Source organism: Macrobrachium nipponense, chromosome 15, assembly GCF_015104395.2.
Source record: "Macrobrachium nipponense isolate FS-2020 chromosome 15, ASM1510439v2, whole genome shotgun sequence".
Taxonomy (NCBI): Eukaryota; Metazoa; Arthropoda; class Malacostraca; order Decapoda; family Palaemonidae; genus Macrobrachium; species Macrobrachium nipponense.
This window is the reverse complement of record NC_087208.1, coordinates 4,123,997-4,148,996: the sequence shown is the minus strand read 5'-3', so window position 1 is coordinate 4,148,996 and position 25,000 is coordinate 4,123,997. Positions and strand designations below refer to the sequence as shown.

The window sequence follows — 25,000 nt, the reverse complement described above, 5'->3', positions numbered from 1 at the left end:
AAAACGTGACAGTACGAACAGGAAGTGATTAATTGCAGAAAAAGTATACCTATCATGATTCGGTAACCTATGACTGCGTTTAATCAATTTGGCGTAACAGTGGACAAAGTTTGTGTTACCTTTATGGTGGAGTATGTGGACCTCAACAGTTTAGTGTGTTTAATAGGACAGTGACTTAAATCCCTACTCAAAAGATCGGAGACCATGGAGTTTACATAGCAACTGAACAACGAAACCGGTTTTATATTCCTGGTGTTATAATTAATTAGTTACATCTATTAGCTCTGTGTTCCACAGCTTGACTCAAACTTTTATGTGAGATTATGGATCTGATAGGCCTAAGTATCATATTTTTCGATTTTTTGTCGTTCATAGGCCTATAGAGTAGGCTAGTCAAACTCAAACAAGTTCAGAAACTGAGCCGATGACTGTTGTCTTACGGAAAAGTGATTATCAGATTGACATGCAAATTAAGGAGAAAAAACTTGTTATTCATTGGTAGGCCTAGTAACCCTCATCTTGAACTTTGAGTATATTACTTATAGCTATATATATATATATATATATATATATATATATATATATATATATATATATATATCATATATATATATATATATATAATATATCATACATATAAATATAATCGGGTAGTTAGAAATTAAGCTGGCTACACAAGTAAAACGAGAATGATGAATTTTGAATCTGCATAGGCACCAATATTTAGGCCCATGTATTTATTTACACTTCTATATAGAATTTGTTTCAGATTCAAGACCACCATTTTATAACCGTAAAATTTTTTTTAACTAATTTGGGTAACCTCACTGTATGTGTAATGGAATGTTTTGGTTATTAAAAAATGTCGAATTAGGTAAATCAATTTCTGCAGAATATTTTACTGACGGCGATTTTTTGAGTTGCGTCTAGCTGGTTGCAGGCAGTTTTCATATATATATATATATATATATATATATATATATATCGGCTAATGAAATGGAAGTTTTCTGTGCAAACTCTAAATCCAAATATCATCTGTTAATACATACAGTGGTTGTAACTTGAAAATGGTGTACTGCGAAAAAAAAATCATTTGTGCATTCATAATTTAATAGCCGAATCGTGGAGGAATCCGTGTGCAGAAAACTTCCCCGATCTTTAAAGGTACCTTCGCAGAGGGTTCATCAGCAGTGCATCGGAAACCTGTTTATGTTTTGCCATTCGTCTCTTGGTTTTACACGCACATTGGCGCTTCATGTATTGGAAGGACATAGTACCTTCCCTAACGCACCCTCACCCATCCATCTAGTAATTTCTAGTCTCAACACTGACCTCATATAATGTGTTCTTACCTTCGTTTCCACAGACACTCGTCTGTTCCCAGTCTTGTGCATGCTCCTTGCTTCACTTACTGAATTCTGTGACTGGCTCCGTCTCTCGTCCTACCACGCCATCATCCAAGACATTTCTTGTCAAGTATCTATCATCCATGCTGTTCATTTATGGGTGCATCTAACTGATTTCCATATACGTGCTCCTTCCCACGTGTACCTTCAGTTTTCTATTCTTGGAAACTTTTTAAAACTTACGTTTGTAGTTTCTCATTATTAGCCTTTGTTAGTTGTGTTCCATTTGTTACGTGAAAAGCCACTTGTTTGTGGTGGATTGGGTCACAATAATATCAGAAATGAGTGCTGGGAAATAACATTCAACCTGTATTACGTAAGATGAGCAACGGGAAACCAACCTTAGGGATGACGCGTGGAGGGGTTTTATTATTCTTATTATATTTTTTGACGGGTGGGGGAGGGTGTTCAAAACCTGAAATAGGAAACCGAGCCTCGAAACCGGTTTTGGGTTTCTATGGGCGAAGACGCCGTCAGGTTGTCCAAGGGTGTTCCGCACGCATGTTCCGCATATGTGTAGTACTGTATGATTCTCATTTTGAATCGGAGATATAATTATTGCATTTATTGCCGTTTTTTTCATTGCTAATTAAGTGCTAAACCTCCTGTGTGCAGTGTTAATATTAAACAAACACCGCACACACACACACACACACACACACACACACACACACATATATATATATATATATATATATGTATATATTATGTATATACATACTATATATATGTATATATATGAGTGTGTGCGGTCTTTGTTTAATATATATATATATATATATATATATATATATATATATATATATATATATATGAGTGTGTGCGGTCTTTGTTTAATATATATATATATTATACACATTAATTAGTCTACACGTATAGAGCGATGATTTTTCAACACTTGACAGTTATTTAGTATATGGCCTACACTTAATGATAAGTTACGTATTTCACAGATATCATGATTGCCAGTTAGTGTGTTAATTCAGTCAAGCGTTCAAATAATGGATAGCTTTTTTTCGTTAAGTAATTTATGTACACTTATTAAAACAAGTTACATTACTGAAGAGAATCCTGTCGATTGGTATACTGCGAGACCGCCGAAGTCCTTTCGACTGAAACGGATGGATTCTTTCATGACTGCTTTGCGATTATAGTTTCGGTTTGCTTCTAATAAAAAAAAAAGGGGGGGGGACCACCTCGTTTGGTCTTCCAATATCATCTCATAAAAACTGCCACGTCATTTAAAGAATCAAAACAAAGATGTTCTCCTACAGCCAGCGAAACAAACTTCCACTACTGGGATAACAATCGTGGGGAAGCACTTGAAGACGCAGTTTGAGAGAACAGTCTAGTTATCAAAGACGGCTTCATCCACTTAACGCCGTATTCGCGTGTGTGTGAGAACGAAATGGAGAGGCGTTTCTCACATTCGTTGATGTTAACACGTCGGTATTTTTTTTTTTTTTTCAAATTAGTGTGTATTCAATGGTTGTGTGTTTAAGTAAACTTGAAAACGCTTGAAATCCAGTACTGTAACCACATAAACAATTTTCAACAAATGTATTGCATTAAACGGGTGCTTTTAAGATAGGTGTATGAAAGCTTTCCTGCATTGGTTTCAATACGTCTTTTTGGAACTCATGTATATACTTATACATTTATTTTAATGCATTTTACACTCAGTAAACATGTGCGATAATGCACTAAATACGTTTTTGGGCAACAGCAATAAATTACAGCCGGAATTTCGCTTTGGTAATACACTTGGAATAAGTTGTCTTACGTATTTTATTTTCTCATACTGTTTGACATACGGATATATATGCTTGGGATGTTTTCGCCACCCTCGTATGGTGCACATTTAACATGCGTATGTGTGCAATTGCTGTTCTCTCTCTCTCTCTCTCTCTCTCTCTCTCTCTCTCTCTCTCTCATGTTTATACATTATATATTGTAAGCAGTTAGGTATATGTATTGTCGATTTTGTAGATTTTTCAAAAATATCCACTTGACTAGCCTTTGGGATTGTCATAGCAACGTTAAACAAAAATCCAGGCATGTACAGTGTATATGTAATCCTTTAACACTGAAATTACTTTAAGGGTAAATTGGTCTAACGGTTTCGACTGGGAATTATGTTAAACGTATTTTGTTTGATATGATGAGATGTCAGACCTCTTTTGCAAAATGCGAACTGTTCTGTTCTATGTTGGAAATATTTTTAATAAATTTTGTCTACCACGACGATGTAGGTTACACCTTGAAAGGCCTAGGTGCTTGCTAATAATAGATGAGGCAGAGAATGAACACTGTTTTGGGTGGTGGTAGGAGATAAGGTAGTCGTTATTGGCCTTTTTTTTTTATATATAGATCTTGTCTGCACCAGCTTTCTCTCCTTCTCTATCCTCCTTATCGTTCACCAGTTTTCTAATTTTGTCCTGGAATGTGGCTTTTAATTGTTATGCCTACCATCTCGTCCGTGGGACGGTAGCTGAAAAAAAATCGGATGTTACTTGACCACATAATTACGGTTTAGATCGATTTTTATTAGATATAATCCTCCTTTGCATTTATAATTGTTGGCGATTTGAGTACTTCTGCTTAGGCTTTTTGTCTCATTTGATTAATTTGCCCTTAAATCGGCTCTTGTATTATATATTGCATTGCGAAGCCAGTTTTCATAACGTAGGCCTACTGCTAGCTAGGCAATTAATTTTCTTTTGCTTTTGTGAGGTATAATGTCACAGTTTTATAAGTCTAGTTCCAACCGTGATGAAACTTATGGAATTACTTCCTTTATCTTTATTATGTCGTTGGAATTTGAGAAGTTCAAACTGGTTGCAAATATATTTTTTTTCATCGAGCGTGGTTACATGAGTTAGTTTTAATTGTTCGATATCGTTTGTTTTTTCAAAACTTTAATATTTGTGCATACTACTTTTCTGTTTCCATTTCCAACCGAGGTTGCAGTTTGGCAGTAGTGACGGTAATAAACACGTATATATGTAAAGCATTACACCAAATATTGGTTGTGTTCGATAATTGATAAGGGAAAATATTATGGTAGTTAGATTTAATCGAGATTATTTGTTTTTTCAGTTTGTAAGCCGGTGTGCTATATATGCATATATAAATACATTGTTGGAACTTCAATATAGTTATTAAGGTAGTGAACATTATCATATGTATATAAAATATATACTTCAAACATGTCCGGTATACTCTAAAAGCTATACTAATAAACAGTTATATGTTCTAGAAAAATTGAGAGTAGGTAATTACCTGCTGTAAACCGCGTGAAGATGACTGACAGAACGGTAATCTGTTTACTGTCCCCCCCCCCCCCCCCCCACCCCCCCCCCCCCCCCCCCCCCCCCACCCCCCCGCCCCCCCCCCCCTAAACCCGTGTTCCTTCGTCCCTCCCAACACAATGCTGTAAATGTGCTCGTACAACACTGCCAGTTCAGCTGTTCGTCCATGTTAACCTTATACCTGCATATAGAGGATGTTGAAGGAAAATGGCCTTTTGTAAGATTCACAGATAATTGATTATATATACATGTAATATATAATTATAGCAAAATGGTAATATAATAATTATAGCAAAATGATTTGATCCCCAGGGGCTAGTACTAAACACGGCCAAACAGTTTAGTAGGTAGTAACTGTTTCGCCGTGTTTAGTACTACTATAGGCCCTTAGTGGATCTAATGTCCCTAAGCGTATTTCGTTATTTGCCTGAAATTTCAGACAGTTTGTGAAATGCCTGGTTTCGCTATTTGCTTGTAACGTACGTTTAATATATATATATATATATATATATATATATAATATATATATATATTATATATATATATTATGTATATATATATATATATATATATTTTATATATATATATATATATATATATATATATATATTATAGTATGTATGTATATGTATATATATATATATAGATATATATATATATATATATATATATATATATATATATATATATATATTATATATATAAATAATTATATACTATATCCCTTCTATTTTCATGTGGTTTGTCTTGAATTTTCAGATAAGATGTGCTTGTGTTACCGTGATTTCGGAATATGAGTAAAGTGACATGGAAATGTGATGTGACGATGTGAAATTGAAGAATTGAATGATTATTTTTGTATATATTTGAGGCAAGAGTAAAAAAGCGAAGTTTTTAGAAGAATGGTTTCTTCGTTAGAATATCAATTCGGGTGTGGAAACGGGAGAGTTTGAGTTTATTTAAAAAGAAACTCCTAGTGATGGACTTAATCTATAAGATAAGACTGAAATGCAAAGACGCGAAGATGGAAATAGGAAATATTTGGCGCCTAGGAGAAGCGTCCTTGTCAAGGAAGACAGCCTGCTGGTTTAGGCGGGAAAATCATTATCGTGCGTCTCATGTGAAATTACCGTACTGGGTGGCCTCGAATTTCAAGCTTCTTAATCATTTCTCCCTGACATTTGCGCTGTCAATTCATGAAGTGTTTTGAAGCTTTTAAAAGAAGCTTTCGAGTGTAGTGAATGTTTAGAACGTGTAGAGGAGGAACGGAAGTGCATTCAGTTTTCTTGTGTGAAATAGCGTCGCCGATATAATTCAACATGGAAGCCAAAGAGTGGTTCAATCTGAGCCAGATTTGTAGAAATCGTTTCACCAGGACCCGGGACGACTCCAAGTGCAGTTTTTCTTGCTGCAGGAAAGGTTAGTGGTTTTCCATGCCTTACATTCTGTTATTTATGTAATGCGATGTCTTAGTGTCCATTTTAGTTGTTTTATGTCCGTACGTTAGTGATTGCATGTGTCAGATCTGATGCGATGGTTATTGTCTGTTTCTCTCCCATTTAATTGACTCTCATGCTTGTTAAGATGAAAAGCGCATGTAATTTTTTGTTGTTTACATTTTTTTATTGTTCCGTGGGTTATACAAACCTCAATTTCATTCTTGGCTGCTTGTCCGTTGCTTTTCCGTTCCTCTCGGCCCTTGTAGGAACATATCACGAAGAGAGGGAGAAGGAGACCATCACTAGAAGAGGGGTTTTAGTACAGTATTGAAAAAAAGAGGTTGGTCTAACGCTTTGTCAGTTTATACTTGTTCATATTTCTCTCTCTCTCTCTCTCTCTCTCTCTCTCCTCTCTCTCTCTCTCTAATCTCGCTCATCTATTGAAAGAGGTTGGTCTAAACGCTTTGTCCATTTTATCACTTGGTCATATCTCTCTCTCTCTCTCTCTCTCTCTCTCTCTCTCTCTCTCTCTCTCTCTCTCTCTCTCTCTCTCTCTATTGAAAAGAGGTTGGTCTAACGCTTTGTCCATTGATACTTGTTCATATTTCTCTCTCTCTCTCTCTCTCTCTCTCTCTCTCTCTCTCTCTCTCTCTCTCTCTCTCTCTCTCGAGCACACGCACACACACATCTATATACCGATACACAGATATGACTAAAAGTAACTGAAGCTTGTGATGAAGTGGAATTGCTGCAAAGATGATTTTATCTGCAACTGACATGACACTTCTTATACTGACCAGACTTTGGGGGAGTATGGATTGAGAAAACGAAGTGTGGTGCTTGAGAATTACAAATAGTACCTAAGGTGCTAAAGAAAGGTGACCTGGCTGAATGCGATAACTAATACTAGATTGCGCTAAGGACGGTTGTAACGAAACTTTTCAGAATGTTTATTGGCAATAGGGTAGGGAGAAAAAAATTAGGAAAGGCAATTTAACAGAACAATTATTTATTTATGTTAAGTGATTGAGTGCTGCGTTGTGTGGAGTTTTAAAATGCAGTGCCAATAACTTTAGTTGATTTACGAGAAGGTATTTGTGGAAGCATTTACGTCACTAAGACTTTCCCGTTAAATTTGTAGAGCTAACTGAAATTGTTGATGAACGAAGTAGATGTACGGGAGTTGACCTTGATGGGGTACAGCGAGGGAATGTTATTTCACCGTCGTTGTTTGCCCTTATAGATTATATTATGAAGAAAGTGGTCGGAGATGGATGAGAATAGGTTGGTGTAACGATAGGTGAAAGACTTATGTATAATATGCAGGTGATGTTGGTCTAGTTACTAAAAAGCGCAGGATTAACAAAGTTTGCTTAATAGAATGTTTCTTAGATTTAGAGAAGTGGGGTTCGAAATAAATCTAATAAAAGCAGAAGTAATCAGGAAAGAATATGCAAGAAGGAACGAAGTGACATTAAATGGAGAAGGTGTTAACGAGGTTGAATCTTTCAAATATTTGTGAACAGTGATAGTCGTTACATATTCTCCCCAGTCGAAATTTAGTGAACGACTAAAAAACGACGTTCAGACTTTGGGTATGTTGAAATGAGATTTGTAAATAGAAGTGGATTGAAATTGCATACTGTGCAGATGTCTAGCACAATGCGTATTGTTCAATGAACTTGAAACTTGGTATGACAGTGATACTAGGGTAAAAAACCGCATGGTACAGGGGTGGACCATGTACGATCAATGTATACAACCCCAAGAAAAGTACATTATAACGCGTCCTGATACCGGAGTAGAGGTCTTTAGCTCCGTTTCTCACCAACAACAAGTCGCGTCTGATGCCCATCTCCGATGTCAGGACGCGTGATAATGTACTTTTTTGGGGGTTGTACACATTGATCGTACATGGTCCATCCCTGTACCATGCGGTTTTTTACCCTATATTTTAAAATTTTGTCGATTTAGGAATCAAGTTCGAAGAAGAATATTAGGAGTCGGGTGACAGGATAGAGGTAGAAATGATAACCTGGGGGAAATGACTGACGTAAGGCTACGATTATTAAATCTTCTTTCACCCGTATGGGTAGTGCCGTCAGTGCACCTCATTCGTTGCATTGTAGGCATGACTTTAAGGTTCTTTGCAGCGTCCCTTCGGCCCCTAGCTGCAACTACTTTCATCAATTTTACTGTACCTTCTTTCATATTCTCTTTCTTCCATCTTAATTTCTACCCTTTCCTAACAATTGATTCATAGTGCAAGTACGAGGTTTTCCTCATGTCACACCTTTCAAACTTTTTTTTTTTTCACTGTCAATTTCCGTTTCATTTTGTTTTTCTTTTTTTTTTTCACAGTCAATTTCCGCTTCAGCGCCGAATGGCCTCAGAGGTCCCAGCACTTAGCCTAAATTCTCTATTCTAGTCTATTGACTCTTCTCTCGGATGATGTTTATGAATTGGTGAATGGTTCCGTGTAATTGTCGTTCAGGTTATCTGACCGTGACGTTAATGTGTTGGAATGTCTGTGGCTTCTAGTGCCTTTCCATACCTCAGCTAAGCCACAATATATATTGCAAATTGTATGGACGGTTTTCTATACTGTGCTGTACAGCGTTTCATACCTTCCATTTATCACTGGAGCTTAAGTTATATAATTATATATAGATGTACATATACAAATATGTAATTTATATATATCAATATATATGTGTATTTATATATATGTATGTATATATATATATATATATATATATATATATATACGTATACGTATATATATATATACTATATATATATATATATATATATATATATATATATATATATAAGCGACTACCACAGGAAAATGATAAGCAGAAATCCAAGCGCTTGGATTTCTGCGTATCATTATCCTGTGGTATTCGTTTATCTAATGAATTCACGTGTATCTACTGTGTATACTATATATATATCCTATATATATAATATATAATATATCATCTTATATATACTATATATATTATAATATATATATGTATATTATAATATATATATGAGGCTGTGCCATTTTTCCGTGTTTAAGATGGGCATATATAGAGTATTAGAGATCTGCATAGTTGTACCGTCACATACGTACTTTCAATGCTGAATCGTGAATCACATAATATTTGTCTTGCACCTCATTCTCACACTCGGCTCATCCAGATTGCGGGGTCTAGTAAATTAATATTGGGATACAAACGAAAGTACGATATTTTATGAATTGAATATTTTTGTCGCGTTACAACTTTTAGTGCTTAAAGAACTATATATATATGAAACCTATTGTAAGGGACTCGAAATGTATGTGAAAGCACGTTTGATCAATTCTCAGTGGCCACTTGTTAAGTAAAATGCTTTGCATGATTATATTTTATTATTCAGTTTGCGACGTTCTGTCTAAGTTTAAAATAAGAAAATTGTGTCATAGATTTAAGCTCTCATTTTGAATGACTCAGGTTCTCTTTTTCCAGCTAGTCTGTTGAAAATGGGTCTCTCTCTCTCTCTCTCTCTCTCTCTCTCTCTCTCTCTCTCTCTCTCTCTCTCTCTCTCTCTCTCTGTGAAAGAATTGTTCGAGTCTGCTGAATGAGTTCATGAGATAACCGGTTGTTAAGCAGGGGGAATTGGGCCATTATGTTATTTCATGGAAGTGTTTCAAAAATAACCATAAACCGGCGACTTGATTTTTTTTTTTTTTTTTTTTTTTTTTTTTTTTTTTTTACACAAGACATACAGACTTGGTTTTTTTTTTTTTTTTTTTACACAAGACACAGACTTGAGTTTCACACAAGAAGGTTACCATACAGTAGAGTTTTTTTTATGTATGCTTTCATATTCGTGAGCATTTAGGTCATAACGGAAGAATTGTACGGGAGGAAGATGTGCATTTAAGGTGTACGGTGCTTAACTGCTCATTAGCCTACGTACAAAGAGTGTGGCCATGTAATGGATGATTGCATTTGCATTTCCACCTCGATGTGGCTCCTCGTTCCTTGCAATATTGGTCGAGAGAGAGAGAGAGAGAGAGAGAGAGAGAGAGAGAGAGAGAGAGAGAGAGAGAGAGAGAATGGAGTAACGTTGAGCATTTCGTCTCGATATGGTGACTCCTATATTATGTATAACACTTATGATTAACAATATAGATACTATAAACGCAAATATTGTGTATTTTTGTTAGGATTACATACTTGTGCAGTTACACCATAGGATTGCGTGGGGCGGGGAGCCGGTGAATTTTTGCCCGAGATTTGCATAAACACAAACCTTGTGTATATATATATATGTGTGTGTGTGTGTGTGTTTTATCACCTTAACACTAGATTCGTTTATCACACATCATCACAGATGAAAAAATGAGAGACTGCTTGCAGACCCTGACCGGTTTCAGATTTTACACCTGTGATGATGTTATATATATATATATATATATATATATATATATATATTATATATATACACGTTATATATATGTACGTGTATATATATATATATATATATATATTAATTATATATATATATATATGTATATGTACACACACAAACTTGTGTGATAAAGGTAGAGGTGGAGAGGATGGAGTGAGGACCGACTGTCTTAGAGTTAAATAAACTTTTTACATGAGTTCACAAAATCGCCCTGCGTAATTCCTCCTCCGGACATTTTAGAAATAATTTGACGTGTTTCCGCTTATATACGTCTTAGGAGGCTAATGGAGTATTTTTGGACTTTGATCATGTATAACAATTCATGGCATTTTAGTATTTTGTTTATTTATTTATTTATTGAAAAGGTAATTTTCCTCGTCGGCCGTATGTTCCTGGTACAGTTCAGGAGTAGCCATCCCTAAGTACGTCAAAGCGTGTTGTATAGTGCTAATCCATTGTGCAGATAGGAGCGATGATCCTCTTATAACGCAATTCAAATTTCAGCCTTTTGGAAGCGAAGCCTCGCATCCACCGTCTAGGGTCAGTACCAAGTAGAACATGACTAATGGCGTGTCTCTCTGGCCGGCGAGGGATGGTTAACCGACTGTTTTGTGGTGGCTTCTCTGAGGAGATCCTCTCTCTCTCTCTCTCTCTCTCTCTCTCTCTCTCTCTCTCTCAAAAGGACTAGTGTGTATTTAAGATGCAAAGAAGCATCTTCCTCCTCTTCTTGCTTTTTCTGCTTCCGGAACTGATTTGCATCTGAAGCAGCAGCGTATTTTCTTTCTCGTAGTCCTCAAGTGCGCTGATCTCCTCCGCTTTGGTCACATGCAAAACGGCGATTTGGAATTCTCTCTTGTCTCTCTGGTCCTCTTGACTCTTCCACGTAACTAAGAAAGTCGTGTTTGAGTCTACTGGCTGGGTGAAGGATATGTTTCATTAAAGATCTATATTGCTTCCTTTGAGATTTTAGTATGATTCGCTACATGGTGGTTTATCAGTTGTCGGTGACAGAGAGAGAGAGAGAGAGAGGAGAGAGAGAGAGAGAGAGAGAGAGAGAGAGAGAGAGAAAGTAATCAGTGCTCATTCGAAATGTCTGCAAATTTGACTTGATTAAAGGAGGGAGTGTTCAACAAAGAATCTTCATCCAATCGGGGTGAAAACATGCATCAGATTTTTCATTTTCATTTGTTGGGGTGGCATTGCCACCAGCTGGAGTTAACCAGGGAATTACCTTGATGTAATGTAAATCTCTATGGGAATAGCTGCAGTAAATAGTGAGCTTCTTTCAAAAGTGTAGTAGTGAACTAGAAGTTTCTATTAGACTTGCAAGTGTTGGGCTGGGAGTCTCTTAGGAATGAAGAAATTACGAAATTTGGCCTATAAAGCCAATCACTGGGGCACTTTCAGCCATTTAATGCATTAGACAGTGAAGAGATGAAATTTTAAGTTTTTGGACAGAGGGATGAAAAGGTCCAGAAAGTAAATGAGAATGATGTATAAGAGCCACAGGGAAAACTAACAGAAAACGGCAGTTGCACCAAGTAGTAGTGTAGTAGTTGGTGAGGGTTGACATTTAGCAGAAAGAAAGGATAAGGGTCCCTGAAGTAAAGATAACTGGGCAATAAGAAGTAAAGAAAATGGGCAACAAGTGGGTGCAGAGTGAGCCGAAGTGATGCTTGCTGCACCCACTTTTTAGATCCCTGTCTTCCCTAGTGATCAGGAAGTTTCTATGGGAAATTTGAAGATAAGAAGTTCTTTAAGCAATTATCATAGTGAAAAGTAAGTTTCCTTAGAAATTGCTCTAGTCAATTGGAAATTTTCTTGGAAAATGCAGTTGTATTTATGCACTACAGATTTTCTCTTCGGGAAAATATGATGATTACTCTATTGTTTAAGTAAACTAGTGTGGCAGCAGCTTTGTGATATATTTTGATTCAGAAAAGAAACATGGTAATGGAAGAGACTTTCACAAAATTTTCACTGAGTTCAAACATACTGCATAAATTGTACATAAAATTTTACAGTGTAATTGATGGGATAGAAGAGATATTTTAAAAATAAGTCATTTTTTTATTCGTTGTTAATACAACTTCACTAAAGACAACATTCGTGCATTGATTCATTATGTTCATATTAATGCTGTACTTGTTTCATGTTCTGTAGACTATTATGGACAAATATGAAAGTGCCCTAACACTCACATCAAAATTATATGAAGGTCAGTTCTTACATGGTTCCACTCAAGGGACAGTTACCAAGACCAGTTCAAAGTTAAGGTTTTTTGCCGAGAATTGTATCAGGACCAATTTTAAATAGAACTGTTAAAGAGCCTCTCTCTCTCTTTCTCACATAATATTGCTATCATTACCCATTCAACCCAATCTTTTTTAGTAGAGGAACAGGGCGGTCATTTTCGGGTTTATTATCCTAGCATGGCTTATCATCAACAGTTAAATATTTCTGCGTTTTTTATTCGCATTATTCCGTTGTCACGAACAAACTCCTTATGCAAATTATGCTCATTTGTGGAATTTTATTCCCACACTGTATTTTAAACGTTAGATGCTACCTTTTGTTAAAGATAATTGAAGACTTATGAGACATATTTGTACTAGTATTCCGAAGTCAAGGTGTTCACGGAGGAACGTAATCGAACACGATCAAAAACTGCGTGGCGGTGATTGGCTACTCAGATCTTTCGACCAATCGTCGCTGGGAATGAGCTTAACCTTCCCGTGTCCGAATGCTTGTGTAACATCTACTCTTGGAGTGCGGTTCAGTGGTCTAAGCGTTTGCTCGGAGAAATTACTGGTCTGTGCATGACAATTTTCCAATTTGAGGTCGTCTGCTGGCCATCGTCGTTATGTCAAAATGAGCGTGTTATTCTAAAGCTTACGGTTTTAAGGTCTGTAAGAATATTCTTATGTCATTATTCTAATATTTGATTAAATTCCCGTCTCTTTTACTTTTAGTTATCTGAATCTCATTATAATGTGAATTGAGAAACTACGGAAATTCTGATGAAACTTCCCAAAATAAAAGCACGAGAGAAAAGGCAATATTATAGTAATAGGCTTTTGTCCCGTTTTTTAAACGCTTTTATTTACCTTGCTTTTGTGTCCGTTTGTTTGTTTGTCTTGATCAAATCTTGTTGCTCAATTTTCGACTTGTTCCCTTCGTCCGGTGGACTTGGAATTTTGCATGGTCACCTAATCCTGGTGCCAGTGCAAGCTTACATGATCAGTAGGTCAGTAGTGACCTCTAGTGACCCTACAGTGACCTCTCCCAATATGTCAGGATTTGTACGAAACTTCGGATTTTTCCACAGCTTCTTTGACCCGGTAAATAACCATACTGATTTTTCAAACCTTTGGCTCGACAGGTTGTCAGTTTCATTAGCTACAATCATAAATCGGTTACAATTTCTGTCGAAAATAAAAAGTATGAAATAAAAATCTATATAATATATATATATATACTATATAATTATCTATATATATATATAAAAAAAAAAAAAAAAAAAGTAATGTTGTTTAAAACGCTTTTTATTTTTAAAATTTAAAAGGTAAACTAAAAAGTTGAAAAATAAAAAATTTTTTTTTTTTTTTTGTGACGCAAGGATTTCATACGATTAGATCAAGTCTAGCAAAAATAAAAAGCCAAAACTGGGGGAAACGCCCAAAGCTGGGCGGCCCAAAACATGGCGGCTTAATCTAAGAAATATGTTTTTCTATCTCTTGTAGCATTTCCTTCCATGTTTGGGGCCCAAGCTTTTGTTTTTGTAGATATGATTAGTTGTAAGAAAATCCTTGTGTGTAAAATTTTTTGATTCACTTTTCAGTGCATTTTAATAAAAGCGCGTTTAAAGTGTGTGTGTGTGTGTGTGTGTGTGTGTCTGTGAGCTGCTGTCATTACTTAGATTTGAAAGGAGTGCGGTCAGATCACCACTACCATATACATTGTTGAGACTTCGTTTATTTTATCATATTCTCATATTTCTCCTCAGAACTCCACGGAGGTGACTTCCTTGCCTCCTTATCTAGAAATATAGTTGGAGACCTTGGTAGTAACCTCAGAATGAAAATAGAGTTCTGTGTAATTTTGACACGTTGGAAATGAGTCCCCCATTTGTGAGCAATTTTAAGTTGTAGAGGTAATTATTTGCGTTTTAGGGAGGGATTAAATCCTGTTCTGAAAATGGACCACACCTACTGCCTGCGCGTGTATATCAGTACCCTCGCTCAGGTCAGCTGGTTGGGTGGCTAGCGTCGTGGCATGCCGCTCAGATGTCGCAGGTTCGCGCCTCCCGAGGGTGATGAAAAATCACTGGCTCTGTATCATGGTCAGCTACTGCTGCAGTGGGAGGTTGAAACCAACATTCTTTGGAAGCTTGAATTTCAAGTCAATGGCCCCTTGGTGTGCTTGTTCCATGTGAATGGGTTTTATCTAATAATAATAATAATAATAATAATAATGAAGAGAGCCAAGATCGATCCAGTCTGTGAAAAACGGCTTGGGCATTTTCCCAAAACCTGTGATGGCTCTGTTGACCTAACCGGTAAATTAGGTACGTGATCATTAGTCGACCAAAGAGTGAGAACAGGAAAGTACATACTTTCTTATAGGATAAGAAAAAGTGTAGTAATTTATGTATATAATATATATACATATATATGTATTTATAGTATATATTTCTGTATGGATACATAATAGATAGATTATTAAATTAATGTTACTTCTTTCCAATACTAGATCTCAACTGTGTGTGATTAGACTCCCAGTTGAACTCTTGAATAAATACAGACATTTAAGAGTAAAAAATACTAGTGTGGGTTTGAGAGAGGAAGAGACAGTGAACAAAGTAAACATGAAGACTATTTAAAAAAAAAAAGTGTGTATGTTAGCACGCTGCATGTAATGCATGTAAGATATTTGTGTGTGTGTGTGAGAGAGAGAGAGAGAGAGAGAGAGAGAGCACTTACAGTGTGTTGGCTTTTATACAAGTAAAGGCAGTTCTCATCACCTGTCCATTCATCGAACTGACAAGAATTACCGTTTTGTGATTTGCCTACACAAGCGAATAAACGCATTCTTCCATAGTTTGTGAACAGCCAACCATAAGAGATTCTCTCTCTCTCTCTCTCTCTAGCCAGAGGCCCCACATCTGATCGGGGTGAGGATGAAACAATAAGCCAGTTTCTTCAGAAACTCATCAACGTTACCGTCGGGTGTGGAGCTGGTTGCTAGTCAACTGAAGTGGGTTGCAGCCAGGGGGGTTTCAGGTGAGAGAGGGAAAGACGAAAAAGCAAGTGACTCGTGCTCCTTGAGAATATGTAAAATGATGTCGTTGCATAATGAAAGGGACGTCTTGGAAGAACGCAGTAATCTTCAAGCCATTAGTGTGGAGCCAGCCTTACGCTCTCTCTCTCTCTCTCTCTCTCTCCTCCGTCAGGTATGCCTTTGTAATCACGAGATGTGTTTGGGTGAGTGGACGCAATCTCGGAAACTGTCAGTAATGGTTGGGATTCTCCATCTGTAGGTGATTTAGAGCTTGTTCATTTACACCTGTTCGTTTCCGGGACTTTTTTTTTCCGTTCGCACTCGTGTTTCCGTTTTCTGAAAATGACTGCTGTTTTGTGGGTGGGGAATGAGGTTTTGAATAGGATAGCGCGTGACCTGCATTTTTTTTTTTTTTATCTTGGCATAGAATACTTTCGCGTTGCCCAGTTATGTATGGATTCATTTCTACCTTTATATTTTTTTTCGATTTCCACTTTAATTTTCATATGCCCAATTTTTTTTTATTTAGGTTGGATTTTATTGTGAAAGTTTTTGCAATATGTAGGGGGACGGAGATGGGCTAATGAAAATATAATCCAGCCTTACCTCCGAAGGTAATTGTTACCTTAATTTAAAAGAGTGCTTTTGGAGAACGGAATAAGGACAGAACGAGTCGAAAGAGACATTTGTTAGGTCGTATATTTATGTAGTGTTAATTGAAAAATAATTAAGGTTCTTCTGCCCCCCTAATTTATATGGTGTACACACTGTGTTGTGTGTGTGCGCGTGCGTTCTTGTATATAATCACACACATAAAAATCTATTGTGCAAATATTGACCTAATCACTGAACTTGCATATAGTGGTCAATCAGTTGTGGCTAGCTATAGTCATGATTCTAGCAATCCCATCCCATATCTGCTGAGAAAGGGAAGATTATTGTCCTCATATATATATATATATATATATATATATATATATATATATATATATATATATATATATATATAATATATATATATATATATATATACATATATATATATGTGTGTAATATATATTGTAAAGCATTTTCCAGTCTGTAAGTGTACAGTATGCTTAAGTAAAACTAGCATATGATTATGAATACAGCTGTTGATGGGAATGCTTTGGCCCATGTAAAAGTAACGTTTTTTTCCCCTCCAGTTCCTTCGCCTTCGTGTGGGAGGCCTTCCAGTGGATTGACTTACAGTTATGAAATGAGCGAAAGATGAATATTTAAGAGACGAATTCGCCCCACGAAAACGCGAAGCGCCTCAAGTGTAATATTTAACATCAATATCCCTAAACGGTTATATACCTTTGTTTAGCGCCACAAACATAATATTTAACACCCAGGAGAAGAGCGGCTGTTTTGGAATAACTTTATTATTCAGTATTGATACATAAACGGTTAACCTTTGTTTGATTTGCTCTGCGGTTGCTGTTGGTAAGAAAGCATCCCCCCCCCGAGATGCTACCTATCTGTAATGGATGCTTGCGCTCAAGAGTAAATATGTTTGCTTTGATGCTTGTGTTTGTTGATCGTATTATGAATGTTACGTTTATTCGCCTCTGGTGTTTGTGTAAACACTTTGCTGTTTTTTAAAGTTATAGACATTTGTTTTTGTTTTTGTTTTTTATTCCTCAGTGATGTGTTTATATAATGCTTAACTGAAGCGATATATTGCATTTGAGTTTGAGTCTCTCTCTCTCTCTCTCTCTCTCTCTCTCTCTCTCTCTCTCTCTCTCTCTCTCACTCTTTTACCGTAAGTGCATTAACTTATCGCTTCTGATATTGCTGTTATGACTCTCTCTCTCTCTCTCTCTCTCTCTCTCTCTCTCTCTCTCTCTCTCTCAAACACGCTTTACGTAATGGTATTAACTATTGCATTTGAATTTGCTGTTATGACTCTCTCTCTCTCTCTCTCTCTCTCTCTCTCTCTCTCTCTCTCTCTCTCATTACCGAATGTATTAAATTGCAGAATTGTAAAAGCCCCATTTATTTTGTTAGCGATCGCCAGCTTCCTGCGCAATTGCCCAACAGCATTTGTTACCGAAAGGTAATACTGCTGAGAATCCTCGGTGGCAGGTGAAAACGTATCATCTGGGGGCGCCGAAGGGCGGAAAGACGGCGGGAGGAGACTATGCTGCTGTTGCTTCGGCAGGAGAAAGTGATAGCGAGGTTCTCCTCCAGGGGTCTCTGTGGGGATTAACGATCGTTATAATAGTTAAGGGAGAGGAGAAGTGGGTAGTTAGGAGGGGTGTCTGTGGGGATTAACGATCGTTATAATAGTTAAGGGAGAGGAGACATGGGTAGTTAGGAGGGGTCTCTGTGGGGATTAACGATCGTTATAATAGTTAGAGGAGAGGAGAAGTCGGTGGTTGGGAAGGGATCTCTTTGGGGATTAACGATCGTTATAAAAAGTTAGAGGAGAGGAGAAGTGGGTACTTAGGAGGGGTCTCTGGGGGGATTAAAACGATCGTTATAATAGTTAGGGGAGAGGAGAAGTGGGTAGTTAATTTAGATATGTTGGAATTGGCAACATTGTTAAATGATGCCTTTGTTAAACTTGTAGTTGCGAGTGTGGGATTGTTTGGTTTTGAGAGAGAAAGAGAGAGATAACCACATTTATATGAATTGTTAGTGCCTTGTTATGTTCTCAGTTTCATACATACACGATCCCGTAGGGGGATAGTGCCGTCAGTTCACCCGACGCGATGCACTGTAGGCATTGCTTAAGGTTCTTTGCAGCGTCCCTTCGGCCCGTAGGTGTAACCTCTTTCATTCCTTTTATTGTAACTTCGTTCATAGTATATTTCCTCCATCTTGTTATCCACCCTCTCCTAACGATGATTTCATAGTGCAACTGCGAGGTTTTCCTCCTGCTACTCCTTTCAAACCTTCTTACTCTCAATTTCCTCTCCAGCGCTGACTGACCTCAAAGTTCCAGTGCTTGGCCTTAGCCGGAACTATATTCCATTCCATTCCGTACACACACACACACACACACACACTATATATGTATGTATGTATAATATATATATATATATATATATATATATATATACATACATATATATCTATATATATATATATATATATATATATATATATGTAATGTTAATTGGATATTAGACGATATTTGTAAATTATAATATATATATATATATATATATATAATATATATATATATATATATATATATAATATTTATTTACTTTACAAATATCATCAATTAATCCAATCATTCATTGCTTCGGGAATAACTTATAACCAGGGGGAATTATAACTGATAAGTGGTTCATCACCATCGGGATTCGAACTGCTATCTGGTTTAGAAATAAACAACGATGCACAGTGACTTTTGACCGCTGAGCCAGTTGGCCTAAACCAGGCAACGATTAATATCTCGCTGGTGACGAAGTACTTATCTGATATGATTCCCCTTGGACGCAAGTTATTCCCATGGAATAGTGAATTTGAAATTAAACAATGGTTACAGCCTAATATTTGTGTATATAATAAAGATTCACTTGTGTGGTGTATGTATATGTATATGTGGTATGTATGTATGTATATATATATATATATATATATATATATATATATATATATATATACATACATTATATCATATTAGATGTAAGTTTTCGGCACACGCAAGAGTGACTTTTTTTATTAGTATATATAAATATGTCACAAATATCCTTTAATATAAAATTCATTATTCTTGGTGAATAACTTCCTCTCATTTCTGGCTTGGGCGAAAGCACTTCTCAATTATAATTCCCCTTGAGTATAAGATTTTGTTAAGTTGTAGTGAATTAAGTTTGAGTAATAATGGGAATTGCTTGAGAGAGAGAGAGAGAGAGAGAGAGAGAGAGAGAGAGAGAGAGAGAGAGAGAGAGACCAAGCAAGCACTTTATAGCGTTGTGTCTCACTATCGGGAAAGTCGAAAACAAATGTCGGATGTCGTTTCCGTGAGGAAGCATAAGAGGGAACAATAAGACGATCGAAACTCGATGAGAAGTAATGTATATCGTGAACAAAATCACGTAGTGAATTATTGAATTACGCGGAGTTCGTTGTACTCTCTCTCTCTCTCTCTCTCTCTCTCTCTCTCTCTCTCTCTCTCTCTCTCTCTCGTTGCCGGAATCATAATCGTGAGAAATATCGATTAACTAAAGCCTTTCTCGCCCCGTAAGGGGTTAGTGCTGTCAGTGCACCTAACGCGTTGTACTGTAGGCTAATATAACCTAAGGGTCTTTGCAACGTCCCTTCGGCCCCTATCTGCAACCTTTTTCATTCCTTTTGCTGTGCCTCCGTTCATATTCTCTTTCTTCCATCTGACTTTCCACTCACTCCTAACAATCGATTCATTGTGCAACTGCGAGGTTCTCCTGTTACACCTTTCAAAACTTTCTCACTATAAATTTCCCTTTCAGCGCTAAATGACCTTTTAGGTCCCAAATTCACTATTCTATTATCTCTAAAGCTTTTTTCATATTATTTTCTCTGAATGTGTTTTTAGTATGTTATTAGTTTATCATTTTCCTAAGTTTCCTTATCAGTTCTGTAACACGCCGTGACAGAATATTGTACGTGAAGTGGATTAACTTCATTAATACCTGTCTCAGCTCGTGTTGTATACGCATGAAATATTTCTGCCGTCAATGTTATAGTAAAATGTGCCTTATGTGTTGCACTTTATTGCCAACAGATAGCAAACAGGTCGAAAAACAAATATTTCGTCAACTTGTATCCAACCTGTTTGTGATTCGTGCGCGATCAGTTACTTATGTGTCTAATACATGTTTCGCTGTATAGTGTAGAAATTGACTAGCTTTCTTATGTATCCTTAATCTGTTCTCAGCATTGACTGCTGGACGTTTTTTTGTTCAAATAAACAATTATATACTTTGTTTACTTTGGTTTTATGCACAGCCCTCCACAGGGAGTATTTCCTATCTGGCAGTCCCGTGTACTTTTTCTAAATAAGTTGCTTCTTATATTTTATAATTGTTCTTATTTTCTCATTAGTATCGTAGCTCTAGCAGTATAGGAGAGTCTTTAGTTCTTTTGTATTGCTTTCTTCTTGCAGTATTTTGTTGTATATTCTTGGTGAGCATGTTGTCACTCCCTGTGTGTGCAAACGACCATGTGCATTTTCTTGCGTTACCTAGGTACAGTTTGATTGAATTCCCCGCAATCTGTTTTATGAGCGTGTCACTTTTGCTGTCACTCGAGTCTCATCGTCACCATCTTCATCACTTGGCTTACAGAAGTAGCATGATTTTATTTTTTCGACTAAGTTTTCTGGTGGTCATTTAAAGAGTTCGTCTTTCCCCTTCGGATGATGTTTAATCATTATTACTCTTCGTTGCTGTTGCTGAGAGTAACTTATGTTGTCATGTCAGTACATTCTTCTTGTTAGAGGCTTTGAAATTCTCGGGTGTACGCGCGAGCGCGCACTCACATTATATATATATATATATATATATATATATATATATATATATATATATATATATATATATATATTAAGTCCCTCCCTGTGGTCCTCTAAACATTTTAGGTGAAGTTGTTAAAGTTGTAAGCCCGGTGCTCACAGATACACAGCGCACACATATACAGATATATGTGTATGTATATATATTTATTTGTTTGTATACATAGCACCCTTGCCTTTCATTTGTGAGAGGGTTAGATTCCGATGTGAGTCATATATATATATATATATATATATATATATATATATATATATATATATATATATATATAATATATATAATCGTGTTTTCTGCAGTATTTTTGGGCGAGTTGCTAGCTCCATGCGCCCATCACCTCTGGTGGCAACCCAGCACAATTGACTAATCACCAGGTACTTTATTCATTGCTGAGGTCCCCAGAGGCACAGTGGGATATAACGGAACTTTGATACTGAGCAGCACCTGGTCTGGGGTTGGATGGCAGGAGTCAAATCACGGTCCTTTCGCTGGCGAGTAGCATGACCGCTAGACCGGGAGGTTTATTGTGGCTTATGTTTACATTATTATTATTATTATTATTATTATTATTATTATTATTATTATTATTATTATTATTATTTATTTAGAATGAACGCTATTCCTATAAACGAGCCCCCCCAGGGGCCATTATTACTTGAAATTCAACCTTCCAAAGACTACGGTGTTCATTCGAAAGAAGTAACAGAAGGTAATGAGAGATACGGAAAATGGGGTTGTTAGGAAAACAGATAAATTATCAAATTATTAAATAAATAAAAATGAAGTAAAATAATAAAATAAAAGTTGAATTGAATTAGGGTAGTAATGCATTGCATCTTCGCTTGAATTTCAAAGGTTCCAATTGCACGAAATTGATGATTCCATGACTGAATTTCAAGTGGTTTATAATATCCATTGTAATAACACCTTCGAAATATGGAGTGTTGAAAGCTTATGATAACAGTAAGAATGATTATTGTAATGATTCTGGCATTAATATTAAAATTAGAGTCGATGGTTTTAACCCGGTATGCGTCCACCTTCGCGGCGTGTTTAGTACTAGGCCGTTGGGGATGACCGTAAAAAAAAAAAAACAAAAGACTTTAAGTATCACAGAGATAATGAACCCCAAGAAATATTAGTTCTAGATAACGAACCCCCGAAAAACATTGATGGGTCACTATCCAGGAAAGATCCGATAACCTTAACCCTTTAACGACCAGAGATCCCATTTGGATCTTTAAAACGCTACTTTCGGGTAGTCGTGGTGAACAAGTTTGAGCTTGTATAAATTGACGCTTTGGCAACTCATAGCTACAAATCCTCTGCTCTTCGAATCAACCAATCAGAAGCCCCACCAGGCCCTCGCACGAAGGACTGGCGGGCCTTCGACAGACACCTCAGTCGTGCGCAAGTTGGAAAACAGTCAGACGTGTCGCAGTTCTAGATAACTACCCCCCCCGAAAAATCTTGATGGGTCACTATCCAGGGAAGTATCCGATAACCTTAACCTTTAACGGACCAGAGATCCCATTGGGATCTTTAAAACAGCTACTTTCGGGTAGTCGTGGTGAACAAGTTTGAGCTTGTATGAAATTGACGCTTTGGCAACTCATAGCTACACTCCTCTGCTCTTCGAATCAACCAATCAGAAGCCACCAGGCCCTCGCACGAAGACTGGAGGGCCTTCGACAGACACCTCAGTCGTGCGCAAGTTGGAAAACAGTCAAGACGTGTCGCAGTAACCTCCAAGTTCCCCCCCCCCCCCCCAACTTCGTAATCATGGTAAGTACACAGTGACTGTGGGATAGTGAAGCCTAATGATATGCTTACCTTTTGATGTTGGTTTGAAGGGCTGTAGTGTTACTGACATGTCATAGTGACTAAAAACAAAAGTATAGATCCCATAGGGGATACTTCGGTCGTTCTTAGGCGGACCACGCTCATCCCATGAGGGATGTATCGGACCGTAACGGTTACAACGGCCAGCAGAATACGACGTCAAATAATTTTTTTTTAGTGCTTGTTTTAGACATTTGTGAATAATTTTAAACAATATTTCTAGATATAACAGTGATGCTTTATAGATGTTAGGCTCATGTGGATATAAATGATTACCTTACAAGGGATTGAATGATAGGTTTTTGTTAGGGAAAGTTACTTTTCATTACATGATTTTAAAATAGTTTTTTTTTATTTTGCAGTTACAAAGCAGTATGTTTTTCTGGGCAACGCCAATGCTGCATTGGAGACTCAGGAACGTGTAACATGGGTAGCCCCTGACGACGCTGAATCAAGTGATATCGACATGAGCCCTTTGGACATTGACAGTGATGATGACGACCCTACCTACGTTCCTGACGAAGGCCTTTAACTCAGGACTGTTGCCTTTGACCTTCCTAACTCTAGAGGTTAGTATGAAGAACATCCTTAGAGAGAGAGAGAGAGAGAGAGAGAGAGAGAGAAATGTTGTGTAAACATTGTATTTTTAAATGTTCGTTGTTTATAATGGTATTTAAATTTGTTGCCCTTTAAATGGTTTGTAAACAATGGGTATTTTAAAAACTTATTTGTTTGTTTACTTGCATACTCACTGACATACACGTGCACACACATGCACACGCACATGCATACTCACTTGACATACACATGCACACACACATGCATGCACACACAAGCACACATGCATGCACACACGATTCATTTACTGTTTCACTAATGTTACTTTATTCTTGTTTCAGATCGCAAGGTCAATGTTGTCTCTCAAGCGATGCCTATGGAAGAGGAACCTGAGCCTAACCCCTAAGAGGTCTCATGCTGATGAATGGAAGAAGAAAACATTGATATCCATGCCCTGCCCGACTACATTCATCAGAAGCCTGGTGCCAGGAATTCTCTTGGCACTAGAGATTTTGCTTTGCCAAGAAGGGGCCAACAGGTAGTTTTGCAAAATATTGAGACACGCCAGACGGCCACTGCCCTACACATGCCAAAGCGTGCACCCATGAGGCAGACCTGCAAGTTCTGTTCTGGTGCAGGCCACAGTTCCCGCTGGATGTGTTAGGATTGCAAGGTTGCCCTTTCTTTGCCTTACTGAAGAAAGAAATTGTTTTGCTTTGTTCCATAAGATTTCTAAGTAAGTTGTTTGTTATGATAGTTGTTTATAGTGTTTTGTGTATTTTTTTACTATTTTTGTATTAGAGTTTTTGATTAGAGTTTTTTATAGAGTTTTCTGTATTTTTATACTATTTTTGTATCTAATGTATATTTATTTTTATATTAATTAAATTGTAAAGCCATATAAGTGTTTCTATCATACATTGTGGAACAAAAAAAATGAATAAATAATAATAATCACATGATTTATGGGCAAATTAACAGTATTTATAAACTTGAAAAAAGTTGCCCGCAGGCCCAATAGATCCCATACGGTATGAGCGTGGTCCGCCTAAGAGCGCCCGAGGCACCCATACGGGATACTTCATTGCATGCAATTATTTCGCTTACTTTGGAAATTTTGTAAAAGTACACAAGAGTAAAAAGGTCTTGTATTTACTAATACTACAACATACTAAGAGGATTTTTTAATG

The 25,000-nt window shown here is 36.9% G+C and overlaps 1 protein-coding gene across 3 annotated transcripts in view; it reads left to right on the top strand.

Moving 5' to 3' along the window:
- The window catches only part of LOC135226978 (uncharacterized), a 242,286-nt gene that overhangs the window by 190 nt on the left and 217,096 nt on the right, over positions 1-25,000 (top strand). For all 3 annotated transcript variants that reach the window (XM_064266684.1, XM_064266686.1, XM_064266685.1), the window contains exon 2: positions 5,477-6,136. In XM_064266684.1, the coding sequence (XP_064122754.1) occupies positions 6,037-6,136 (100 nt within the window). In that variant the 5' untranslated portion in view covers positions 5,477-6,036. The remainder of the gene's footprint in view (positions 1-5,476; positions 6,137-25,000) is intronic.